This window comes from Pseudochaenichthys georgianus, chromosome 13 (assembly GCF_902827115.2).
Source record: "Pseudochaenichthys georgianus chromosome 13, fPseGeo1.2, whole genome shotgun sequence".
In the NCBI taxonomy this organism is placed as follows: Eukaryota; Metazoa; Chordata; class Actinopteri; order Perciformes; family Channichthyidae; genus Pseudochaenichthys; species Pseudochaenichthys georgianus.
In genome coordinates this window covers 25,965,007-25,977,080 of record NC_047515.1, presented here as the reverse complement: position 1 = coordinate 25,977,080, position 12,074 = coordinate 25,965,007, and the positions used below count along the sequence as shown (strand labels likewise).

Genomic DNA, 12,074 nt, shown 5'->3' with positions numbered 1-12,074 from the left:
ATTATGATTATTGATGAATTGTTTGTCTAAGATTATAGATAGAAATGGAAAGAAAACCAATCACAATTTCTCACAGCTCATGTTGACAACAGCTACAAAGTCAAAGTCAACTTTATTGTCATCCTCTTTGATAAAGACAGAGAGATCCAAATGCTGTTTCCTACCATCCCGAGAAATACAAATTTAAAATGTATACAATTAAGATATACATTAACAAGAAAAAGGGAAAATATGTCAAATCTTGAACTTGAAGAAACGTAATGCCAGGCATATTTTGTATAATTAATTTAATTGAGTAATCAATTATGATGAATGTTGTTAAGTGTGCTTATAATCAATTTATGTAATTCTTGTTTTGTTGAAAAGGTTGATTATAAATGAGTTTTACATTTCTGACAAGGAACAGAAAACAAAAGAAATGGCACTGTAAATTAACTGTGGAGTATACAACTTGTAATGGGGGTAAAGGTTAACAGCATATACAGGTTGGGGGGTCAGGGCAGTGCTTAGACAGATGGCCCACCTTGTGTTCAGTTATATATTTCCTTCTTGTCTCTGTGCTCTCTGTTGGATGTGCGCCAGAGGCCTGTTCTGACTGTTAGCGTTGCTGTGGTGGGTAAAAGCCCCGGTCTGCACTCAGTGTGTGCGTGTGAACCAAACCAAAGATCATTACTTCCTCCGCGTTCCTCCCCACAGCCTGCTGCAGCTCTCGCTCTGCTGCTCTGTTGCTATTCTCTGAATGACAGAAGTAACAAACCATTGGCCGCTATCTGTGAAACACATGTTTGAAAGGTTGGCTTTTTGTATGACTCATTGACACCTTACATCATTCTTCAACATAGTTTTGAATCTCATTGAGAATATAAAACATGTTGGTGTGTCATGGATTGTTTTGTCTGATGTGTACACCATCATTTTATAAGTTCAGTGGTTTGTATACTAAGTGTGTAAAATGGGCCTTCGCACAAAGAAGTGACTGTTGATCAGTGGATCCTGAATGTAGTATTTTGTAGTCTGAGGTCATCACATTTCAGTATATGTGGGTCTGAATGCTTAGGTTTTAATTTACTGAGAAATCCAGCTGTATCTCAGTGTGTCGGTTAAGAAAACTCTTTCTACTCTACACACACATGTATTTAAGGTGTGGTGTTTCACAGTCTCACTTCAGCTGCAGGGCCACTTCCTATACCAATCGTTTAGGTCCTAATGATGTCATCACAAAACACAGGAAATGCCATGACTAGTTGTCATGGACACTGCTTTTAAAAATACTTGTGCTGTATTTAGGCTGCAGTATTGCAGTTCATGAATAACCCTATAATTATACTGAGTCTTTTTTTCTGCTTTCACAATAACTGGTCATTTAAAAGAGTAATGAATTAATAAGAAACTTTGAGAAGCATTTTGTTAACTTTTTGTGACCAACTTGTTATTGTTTTCTAGTTGGGACATATATACACGGATACAAATTATGTAAACGATAAAACAAAAAGAAAGTGAAACAACATAAGGAGTCCCTTGCCCACGCCACCCCTCTTGCCATTTCACAGAAATCATACCTGATGCTTGTTAGGAATTGTCTGAGTTAATCTATTTACATAACCATTCATACTGTTACGTTCCCTATTAGGCTAGGGGAACTAAAGGGAAGAAACACAACCAGATTGGTATTGGTATAATTATAAGTGATTTATTATAAATTGCAGCGGTAAACAAAATGGCAGGCAGGCAGCCTGAAACAAACAAAAGGGTCAAAAGGGCACAGGTTGACAGATAACCAAACTAAGGGAGGACTCAAAAGGAGAATAAAGGCATACAGGGAAAATACATACTAATATACTAAATAGAGAACAAAACAAAACCTCACTTCAAGAGTGGTACAACTAACAAAGGGAGTCTAGACAAAACACACAGCTAAACTAAAAGGCAACAGTCACAAAATCCTAATCTACTCTAAACACTAACTAAACTACTCTACACTCTAACTAAGCTACTCTAGACACTACTAATCACACAAGTTTAACCACAGTTAACAGAAGTCTATTAGAGTGAGAGGCGTCTGTCCACATGTCAGAGCCTCCAGAGTGATGATTGTCCCCAGTTTTGTAGTCCTCTCCAGCAGGTGTGCTGGGCTTGCACATGGATTGGAGAACGTCGGCCCGGCGTGCTCCAATCAGTGTCCTCGGAAGTGGACCAGGAGATGACAGCCAATGATGTTGGGGCAACCACACAGCTCATTTGCATAATCCCACACACAGTTTAAAACACTCAGGCAGATTAATGAGCAGACAAACAGCATCCGTAACAATACACATCACATACATTCATACATATATTACATAACATTTCATCTGTTTCAACTGGATTGACATTGAGTCATAATCATCTACCAATGCACCAAGGTGTGCAATTATGTACGATCTTAATTTACATGAATGATCTAATCAAATGTCTCTGTGTTTTCCATTTGCAGCAGGAGAAGCCAAAGCTGATCGATCCTCTCGACTATGAGGCTGTCCTTTCTGAACTGGGGGATGAGTTGAAGGAAGACCCTCTCAGAGACCTGCTCCTATTCCCCGACAATGATTTCTCAGTAAGTCCGTGTGAATGTGTCTGTATTGTACGGGTTACGTGAGGTTTCAGTGGGTAATGCATTCAGAAAATAAGGTTCTCGGTCGAATGTGAATCCTATTTGACCGGCGTGGAGCTGTATGTCAGAAATCCTTCACATCCACATTCCTTTGTGGTATTTTCAAAAAGTATTTTACATGATATAGACATTATAGACATTTGAACCTTTGTGTTTCCCTTAACTGCATTTTCCTGATTTGATTGTTTTGACAGCATATAGTATAACTAAGATCCCCTAAATATGCTCTACACATTAAAAGCCAACTCATTAACACTAGTTTTACTTATCTTATTGCCATTTTTGGTCAAAGGACCGTCAATTTAACCACATTTTTGAGTTAACAAAAGGCCAACAATTCGATTTTTTTTCACCATAGTTTAGATCACAGGAATATATCTTGATGGATTGTCACAGACTTATATATGTCAAAGTTTAGTAAGGATTCTATTTAAAACCATTTAAAAAAAGATTATGGGCATCACATAATGACACCAGATGCTATACATTTAAATGAAACGCACATAATAAAAAAAAAATAGTAATCATAATCTGTCCTTGCGGAGAAGGTGGTATGAAACTATCCGTGTTATTTGTGTGGCAATGACATGAAATACCCTCTTATCATGTAATACATATTTAGAAACAGGTCAGATTTTACCCGAAGACAACAGGAAGGTTAAGACACTACTGTATAACATGCATACATGACAGTCTGTATAGTTACTATATAGTCATTTGGGTGTGATATTGAACACATACTGTACAACTCTCCAGATCATAATTTGCCAATAGAACATTGTTGTTTAAAATGCAACTTATTTTCCCCATTACAGCACGACACACTTATTCACACTAATCATGCATGTTGAGCATAGTGGTTTTTTCATTACGGTCCACAATTTATTCTCCCCGGCTCCCTTTAGCTCTTTGTTCATTAGTTCTTTCATTACCGTGCTAATACGTTTCTGCAGACACAGATCCACCTCACACTAACATGAACTAATTGGCTGCTTGTGGTAAAGGGAAATGTTTGCTTGTGGAGTTGTAGCTTTAATGGCTGACTCTGCTGATTCCCAGCTCTGTCTGGCTGCAACACAATCTCCTCTGATTCTCTTTGTCTCTGCAGCCTAAAGTCAATTTTCATAATTGTAAGTGAAAGTGGTTTGCCGGAGTATTGCTAATGCACAAAAGGCATTTACTCGATCGGCTTCTCTGCCAGTTGGTTAGTGAGCGCTGCGCTCCAGCCAGCTGATTGGGTTGTGTAATCAAAGTCTGGGAAGAACATTTCTTTTTGAATATACATTATAAAACCATCAAAATGGTCTTTGCATAATTAAAGTTTAATGGGTAAGGAATGGATATTAGTTGTAGGTGTAATCACTAGTTAGAAATACATTATTCATCTCCACTGCAATAAAGCTGGCAAGAAACTATTTCTGTAAGAAGGAATGAATGAATATTACATCAAAATACCCGATAAGTATTGCTTTTTTTCTCAAATCATTGCTCATTAAGTGTTAGCTATAAAGCATGATAAGCAGTTCTGATCGTCCAAAGCCTGCTCTAGATGAAACGGGACATGAGATAACTTCTGTTGTGATTTGCCTTATTAAAAAAACTCTGAGCCACCCACTAGTCCCATGGCTGTGAACCATCCTCTGAGTGAGGACAATGAATGTCTGTACAAAATGTCATCGCAATTTAAATAACGGTTTTAATTTTTTGAGAACAATTCAATCTTAACAAACTGGTGAACCACAGAGAGACCATAGCCATCCCTAGAGTATTTGAGCTATTATGGCTAACAATGGACGGGGTCGATCAGAGCATTTAAGTTTTGTTTATTTTCATGTTGGTTAGTTTTACCAGTGAGAGTTAAGAGGCATTGTGGTAAATCCTTATATTTAAATATGACTATATATATTTACTATACAAGCATAGTCGACTCTAGTATACAGTTGGGTGACATTAAAAGAGAAACAACATACTGTAAGTGTAGTCTGTTGAGCCAACACGGGCCTTCAGAACAGCTTAAAAAGCTTATTTACCAGGGTTCCTGGGGAAAAAAACATTCTTGTTAAAAATTGGCTGTCATGTGTTTTGGTTTTAGTTGAAAGCACTGTCCAAGTATATCTGTTTTCATGTTTATTTTTCTAATTTTGCCACCCCTTTCTCCATCTTTTTTTGAAGGGCTGTATATTTTCTTCTTAATGGGAATCAGAGATCTAAAGATGGAGGATGTTATATGCTGTACAGACTGAAAAGCCCTTTAAGGTTCAAGGTTCTTTATTTGTCATACGAACATAGCTACAGAGTATTTATGTCGATGAAAATCTTAGGTCACAGGCTTCTCCAACAGTGCAACACAACAATACAGAAAAAAACTGAAAAATATAGTGCAAGTACATTTTAAAAAGTAAATACAAAAAGAAAAATAGTTTAAAAAAAGTGAAGTAGTGAAATAAGAGTCTATATGCAAGCTATTGGAATGATATATTAGATCAATAATTACTAACTAGAAGATGAATGTTATGAAATTGTTTCAGCAGTTCAGGTGTTTCACAGTCTTATTGCCTGTGGGATGAAACTGTCTCTGAATCTGGTGTTTTTTGTCCGGATGCTGCGGTAACGCCTGCCAGACGGCAGCAGACTGAACAGTTTGTGGCTGGGGTGATGGGGGTCTTTTATAATCCGGAGGGATTTCTTCCTGAGCCGCTGGGAGTAAAGATCCTCCATGGATGGCAGCTCCGTCCTGGTGATGTTCTGTGCAGTTTTCACCACCCTCTGTAAAGCCTTACGATTGAGGGCGGTGCAGCTGCCGTAGCAGGCCGTGATGCAGCCAGTCAGGATACTCTCTATGGTGCACCTGTAGAAGCTGCAGAGTATCCTGGAATCCATTTTGAACCTCCTCAGCCTGCGGAGGAAGAAGAGCCGCTGTCAAGCTTTCTTGGTGATGGTGGTGGTGTGAAGAGTCCATGTCAGGTCCTCAGTGATGTGGACCCCAAGGAACCTGAAGCTGCTGACTCTCCACCGTAGTCCCATTGATGGCGATGGGGGCGTGTCCCTCTCCCTGCTGCTTCCTGTAATCCACAATCAGCTCCTTTGTTTTGCTGACGTTGAGATGGAGGTTGTTATCCTGGCACCAAGATGTCAGGTTTTCGACCTCCTCTCTGTACGCCGTCTCGTCTCTGTCTGTGATCTGGCCGATGACGGTCGTGTCGTCAGCAAACTTCCCGATGGTGTTGGAGCTGTGTGTGGCCACGCAGTCGTGAGTGAACAGGGAGTAGAGGAGAGGGCTGAGCATGCAGCCTTGAAGGGCACCGGTGTTGAGGATCAGGGTGGAGGATGTGATGTTTCCCACCCACACTTCCTGGGGTCTGCCCGTCAGGAAGTTCAGGATCCAGTCACAGAGGGCGCTGTTGAGCCCGAGGTCTCTGAGCTTGATGGCCAGCTTGGAGGGCACAATGGTATTGAATGCTGAACTGTAATCAATGAACAGCATTCTCACATATGTGTTCCTCTGGAGGGCACATTACCCATGTATTGTAATGGGCTATAAAAGTAAATTAACTTGATTTGACAGTTGGGTGGAGATCTGGTGTATGTTAGGGCCACAGCATATGATTCACATTTATTTGGTAGACATCCAGTCATCAATATGTATTGATTGAGTTTCTTTTCTTTTACTCGTCATTCATTTGTTACTTTCATTTTCATTTAGAAAAACGATTTAATTGTTGAACGATGTCCTAGACTGAGTGAAATATCTTTAGAAGCCATTCGTGGCTTGGATGTAAATTAGAATTGATGAATGGATGATTTCCTATTGAGCCACCAAGATCCTCACTCATCTTGTCCTGTAATCAATGTAGTTAATGTATGAGAGTCTAATCAATACCCATACGTGAATATGACATTTTCTTTGTGTAAGAGCACATTTGCTACTTTTTTTCAGTGGTTTGATCCCATTGAAGAATATGTTTTTTGAAGTAGCTCATCCCGCCATAACACACTTTTTTTTATCATTTTTTAACGGTCCCTTCTCAATTTTTTTAACCCTCCAGGTATCCACTGTGCCTCAGGAGAGACGCACTCTCAAATCGACTGTTCCTGAGGGAGCAGAACTACAGGCTGAATGTCTGCTGGTCAGACAGGTAAGGAGTGTGTGTGTGTGTGTGTGTGTGTGTGTGTGTGTGTGTGTGTGTGTGTGTGTGTGTGTGTGTGTGTGTGTGTGTGTGTGTGTGTGTGTGTGTGTGTGTGTGTGTGTGTGTGTGTGTGTGTGTGTGTGTGTGTGTGTGTGTGTGTGTGTGTGTGTGTGTGTGTGTGTGTGTGTGTGTGTGTGTGTGTGTGTGTGTGTGTGTGTGTGTGTGTGTGTGTGTGTGTGTGTGTGTGTGTGTGATCATATGTTCTTTCTCCACTGAGCCCTTGAGATTATGGCAGGTCGATCTGAAAGGAGCCCTGAGTAGACGGAAGCTCCCCAGACAGTACTGTCACAGCTCAATTCAGACTAGTGTGTGTGTCTGGCTTTCTATGTGTATGCTATCCTGTCCGATGTTGATGTGATAGCTGATAATATGTTTCGTCTGTTTATCATTTGTGACTTTGTTAACAAAATATCAAGATCTTTCTAACAAATGGATCAAGGAAAACAAGCGCACAGCATACAACAAGCAGACGTGTGTGTGTGTGTGTGTGTGTGTGTGTGTGTGTGTGTGTGTGTGTGTGTGTGTGTGTGTGTGTGTGTGTGTGTGTGTGTGTGTGTGTGTGTGTGTGTGTGTGTGTGTGTGTGTGTGTGTGTGTGTGAGCCGTAAGGACCTCCTCAGCAGAGTACTATTTCCACCCTTGAGACAGACAAGAAATCTATTAAGATGTACAGATATCTTTATTTGCTGATTCCTTTGGGACAGAGTCTTAATTCAGTTGCTTTTTATAATTTAGATATTTTAATGATAAATCCCAGGCTGCACATCAGTGACTAGGCCTCAGGAGAGCTGAAATATGGCTTTACTCTCACTGTGGTGTAGCTTTCTACATTGTCTGCAGACGTTCCTGCTGCCACAGGTCTCACAGAGAGGAAGTTAATATTTAAAACTTAATCTCCTTCCTCTCCTCCAGGCCTGTCAGTATTACAACTCCGACCTAAATGTGGTCCAGTTCAAGTATGATGAGTACGCTGGAGACTACCGCCTGCTGCCCAGGTAATACACTCTGATATTACTAGATAACCTCTACTGTAAACTACTGTATTGTACCTGAAGGAATAGTTCATCATTTTGGGAAATATACTTCACCTAGAAGATTGATAACAATTTACATTACTTTATGTGAAGCTGCAGCCAGGATATGGTTAGCTTAGGTTAGCAGTAACACTGGTTTTATTAGTTGTATCTTGTTTATTTGTTGTGATATACCTATTCTGAACTAAGAGCCTCTGTTAATGAAATAAGACGTTAAATAAAAAAGGCAATACAAATAAACATTAACACTGGAAGCAGAGGGAAATAGTTAGCCTGATTATGACTTGTTTGCAAGCCTCTTTTTGCCCTGGCTCAGTGATTCCTGAGTTCATTGGAGACACCAGGAAGTCACTACATCTGGTCAGAATGTATATTGGCGCAAAATCCACTTTGAAACACAGTTTTGTGCTGGACTTTGCTTTATTTTTGCAGTGCCAGGCTAATCTGTGCTAAGTGAAAAAAATCATCATGGCTGTGGCTTCATGTTTAACCTACAAATATGAGCGGGGTATCAATCTTTTCCTCTCACATTTGAAAAGAGAGCAATCAATAGCTGTTGAGTGAGAACGGTGTGGGAGAGGAGATTCCTCTCTAACAAATGTTAACTTTTACTGCTCCCTCGATATCTTTTATAAATGTCAGTCATCCAGTCAGACACCCATTCATTCAGGCGCTCATTTGTCAAAATCAGGCTGTCAGTGAACTTGAAGTTGTATCCGTCCCAGTGAGGCTGACCCTGAGCCGCCCTGCAGTGACTGCTCTCAACCACAGGAATGTCCCTCTTTTGTCCCATGGGTTGCCACTGTATTCTTTCAGTCAGTTCACATGACCTCTGAACTGACATCCAGGGTGAACTGTAAAGTGAAATGCAGCTTAAATACAAGTTATAGCACAATCACAGCACATGTTCTTGTCTTTTTGCAGCAATTGATCTAGCATTAAACCTATTGTTATATGTTTTGTTTATAAGCCAGACAAGCTTACCAAACATAAACAAAAGGCATTCAGGTTATAAGTTGCATGTACAATACAGGGGATCCAAATACAATGGGAATCTACAGCTACTGTATATGTGTGGTTGCCACCACTGAGATAAAGTGGAGTATTTTTCATCTGTGCAGGCCAGTATTAGCATTCCTCTGTCAGTGGCCAGCCTACAATCACCAGCAATCTTCTAAACATAGGCAAGGCAAGGCAAGTTTATTTATATAGCACTTTTCAACGCAAGGCAATTCAAAGTGCTTTACAAAAAATGAAAGACATTAAGCATTACAAAAGAAAAGCTAATAAAATATACATTAAAAGGAAAAATACATGGATAAAAGTTACAGTGCAGTCTAAAATATGAATAGTTCAATTAAACATTCAAAGAAAAAGTACATGGATAAAAGTCCCCTTAAGAGATTTGTTTCAGTCTGCTTTTACGACGGTGTGACTTTGAGCGAAGGGTTGTTCCAGTGTTACCCTTCACAGACTGTAGCCTAGCTGTCTGCAGCTCACAGCACACACACAAAGGCATTTTATCCCATGGCTAGCACACAAAGACAGGTCGGCCATTGGAATCAGCGGAGAGGGATCAAGTGAGCACTACCTATTGTCGACTCCTGACAGAGAACGATGGAGCCCAGTCAGCCACCCACACTAATTTACACCACTCAAATAGAGTGGAATAATTACATTCCTGAAATCATTTTCTCTTTCCATCAATATATTTCATTATCAGAGTTCAACATTTTTCTTCTTCCAATTCCTTTATAGGAAACTGTACAAAGCTGAGAAGCTGCCGTCACATTCTTTTGAGATCGACCATGAAGACATTGACAAGGATGAGGTCAGTAATGACCGTCTTCTGACAAATGCTTTTAGAATGAATGCATTACAAACTCAATACATGTTAATACCTGTTTAAATTAGTTTACTACAGCCTTAAAGCTGTTAAAACATACTTTGGGAGTGCAGTTAGTTCATTACAGGTCAGTGGGACCTTGTTTATGAACATAATTTGACTGACAAATAGCCATCCTAAGATAGAATGAGTCTTGGAAAGTCTCTTTTTCACTATTGATCATCTGCTCCTCTTTGTCAGAGGGATAAACAGAGAGCTAATGTTCCCACAGCTGACCATATTTATGTTTTACAGGATACAACATCCCTGTCCTCGTCCAAAGGAGGGGGAGGTGGTGGAGGTGGGATCGGTGTGTTTCGGTCAGGCTGGCTCTACAAAGGGAACTTTAACAGCACCGTCAACAATAGCATCACTGTTCGGGTGACACACTTTTTCTATCGTCCTTTATCACCCTGACCCTCACTTGCCCCCCATGTTTCAACTTTAAGTGTGACTCTTATTAATGACATGTTTTTGTAATAATAATACGGCATCATCTACATTACTGTTTGATTTTCAACCAATAATGCACTTATTTTGTGTTTTGGGTCATTTGAGCAAATACATTGTTGTCTATAACTTTGTCTTAATAATATTTGCACCTTTTCTGCGCAGTCGTTCAAGAGGAGATATTTTCAGCTCACCCAGTTGACGGATAACTCATACATCATGAACTTTTACAAAGATGAAAAGATCTCCAAGGAGCCCAAAGGGTGCATCTTCCTCGACTCCTGCACTGGTGTGGTACAGGTGGGTCTTAAATCATTTAAATAAATAAGAGCACCATTTACACTATCTCATACATACTAAAGACTTGTATATTCAGAGTAATATAGGGAGGCTTTTATGCTCCCGTTCCTATTCAATCCTCAATATTGCACAAAGCAGCCAAGTAAATAAATTGTAACAATTAATCCCATGCAAGCAAGGATATATTTATAATTCAGCACATGCAAAACCTGCACTTGGAAGAAAGAGTCAAGTTTTCCAAAGCCGAACCAAGCTCTGGTTTCATTGCTTAACCACATTATCCTATTCATCCTTCCATTCATCCCCGTACAGAATAACCGTCTAAGGAAACATGCCTTTGAGCTGAAAATGAACGAGGTTACGTACTTCGTGCTGGCCGCGGAGAGCGAGCAGGACATGGAGGAATGGATCAGCACTTTGACCCGCATCCTACAGATCAGTCCCCACGATGGTCCCGCTCCTGACCGCAAGAGTCTTGACCTCACCGACCATCGGCAGGGTGAGAGCGGCTCTGGTTTTGTATTTAGGAAAGCACAAACCATGACAAATAGTTGGAAAGAGCAAAGAGGATTGTAAGCACAAATGGTAATTTCAGTAGCGAGAGGGGTATTTAGGGAGGGGACATTTAAGCAGAATTCCAACACATGTATAAATCATGGTGCCCTAAAGAGAGGAAGACTTTTTTTAACCCGGTGTCAGCAAAAGTGTTAACGTCTCCTCTCTGTCCAACTCATTTCACCTAGTTTTAGGCTCATTGACTCCACCTTTGTTTAATACAACATACTTTATTATTAAATAGCAAAATGCATGAAACTTGATAATATGTGAGAGCCTGAATCATAACAGACAGCAACAGCAATGAAACTCAACCTGGTGAAAAGTGGTGGAATGATGTAATGGCCTCAGCCGTCTTGGCTCTGTGGTGCCTCTAAATCAGGCTGTGAGCGTGTGGTGACCTACCACTAATGAGCCATTTTGTTGAGGATGGCCTTTAAGAAGAAGTGCTACGGGCACATGACCGTTATATATCTGCAAAAGCCTGCCTGCCTTATTACCCGTAAATACCACAAATAGTCCTATTTCATTGTGAGATGGATATATGCCGGCTGACTCCGTGAGTGTGTATTTAGTGTACTGCTGAACCTATTCTAGAAAACGTAATATAGCCTTTAACCTTTTGGGAAAATGAAGTGCTTAGATAAACTTTCCCATCCACTCGGTGTCATCACTCATAAACAGAGGTCCCTCTCAGGAGTACTGATCGTGTTTGTTCTCCCTCCAGATGTGTTTGACCTGTCGTTGAGTGACTGCTGCTTACAGGAGAATGAAGATACTACAACAGAGAACGGCATCAATCCAGAGCTAGCAAAGGTAGTACACATGTACACATTCAAGCAGAACACATTCCTCATGGTTTTTCCAATGGGCAACAGTAATGGTAGAAAAGAAGCAATGCGTTAGCTAAAGACAGAACATAATGAAAGTGCTTATCAGCCTTACATGGATGTAAACAATGCCAATATCCAGATACAAAAAAAAGTTGGCTTTGTAAATATTTTATGAGGGAGGA

General features: G+C 40.3%; 1 protein-coding gene across 8 annotated transcripts in view; it reads left to right on the top strand.

Annotated features, from left to right (window-relative positions):
• dock10 (dedicator of cytokinesis 10) overlaps window positions 1–12,074 on the top strand; it is a 62,141-nt gene that overhangs the window by 26,600 nt on the left and 23,467 nt on the right. For all 8 annotated transcript variants that reach the window (XM_071205190.1, XM_071205192.1, XM_034098183.2 and 5 more), the window contains exons 2-9: window positions 2,474–2,593; window positions 6,697–6,786; window positions 7,748–7,830; window positions 9,628–9,700; window positions 10,010–10,135; window positions 10,370–10,504; window positions 10,817–11,003; window positions 11,787–11,875. In XM_071205190.1, coding sequence (XP_071061291.1) covers window positions 2,474–2,593; window positions 6,697–6,786; window positions 7,748–7,830; window positions 9,628–9,700; window positions 10,010–10,135; window positions 10,370–10,504; window positions 10,817–11,003; window positions 11,787–11,875 — 903 coding nt within the window. The remainder of the gene's footprint in view (window positions 1–2,473; window positions 2,594–6,696; window positions 6,787–7,747; window positions 7,831–9,627; window positions 9,701–10,009; window positions 10,136–10,369; window positions 10,505–10,816; window positions 11,004–11,786; window positions 11,876–12,074) is intronic.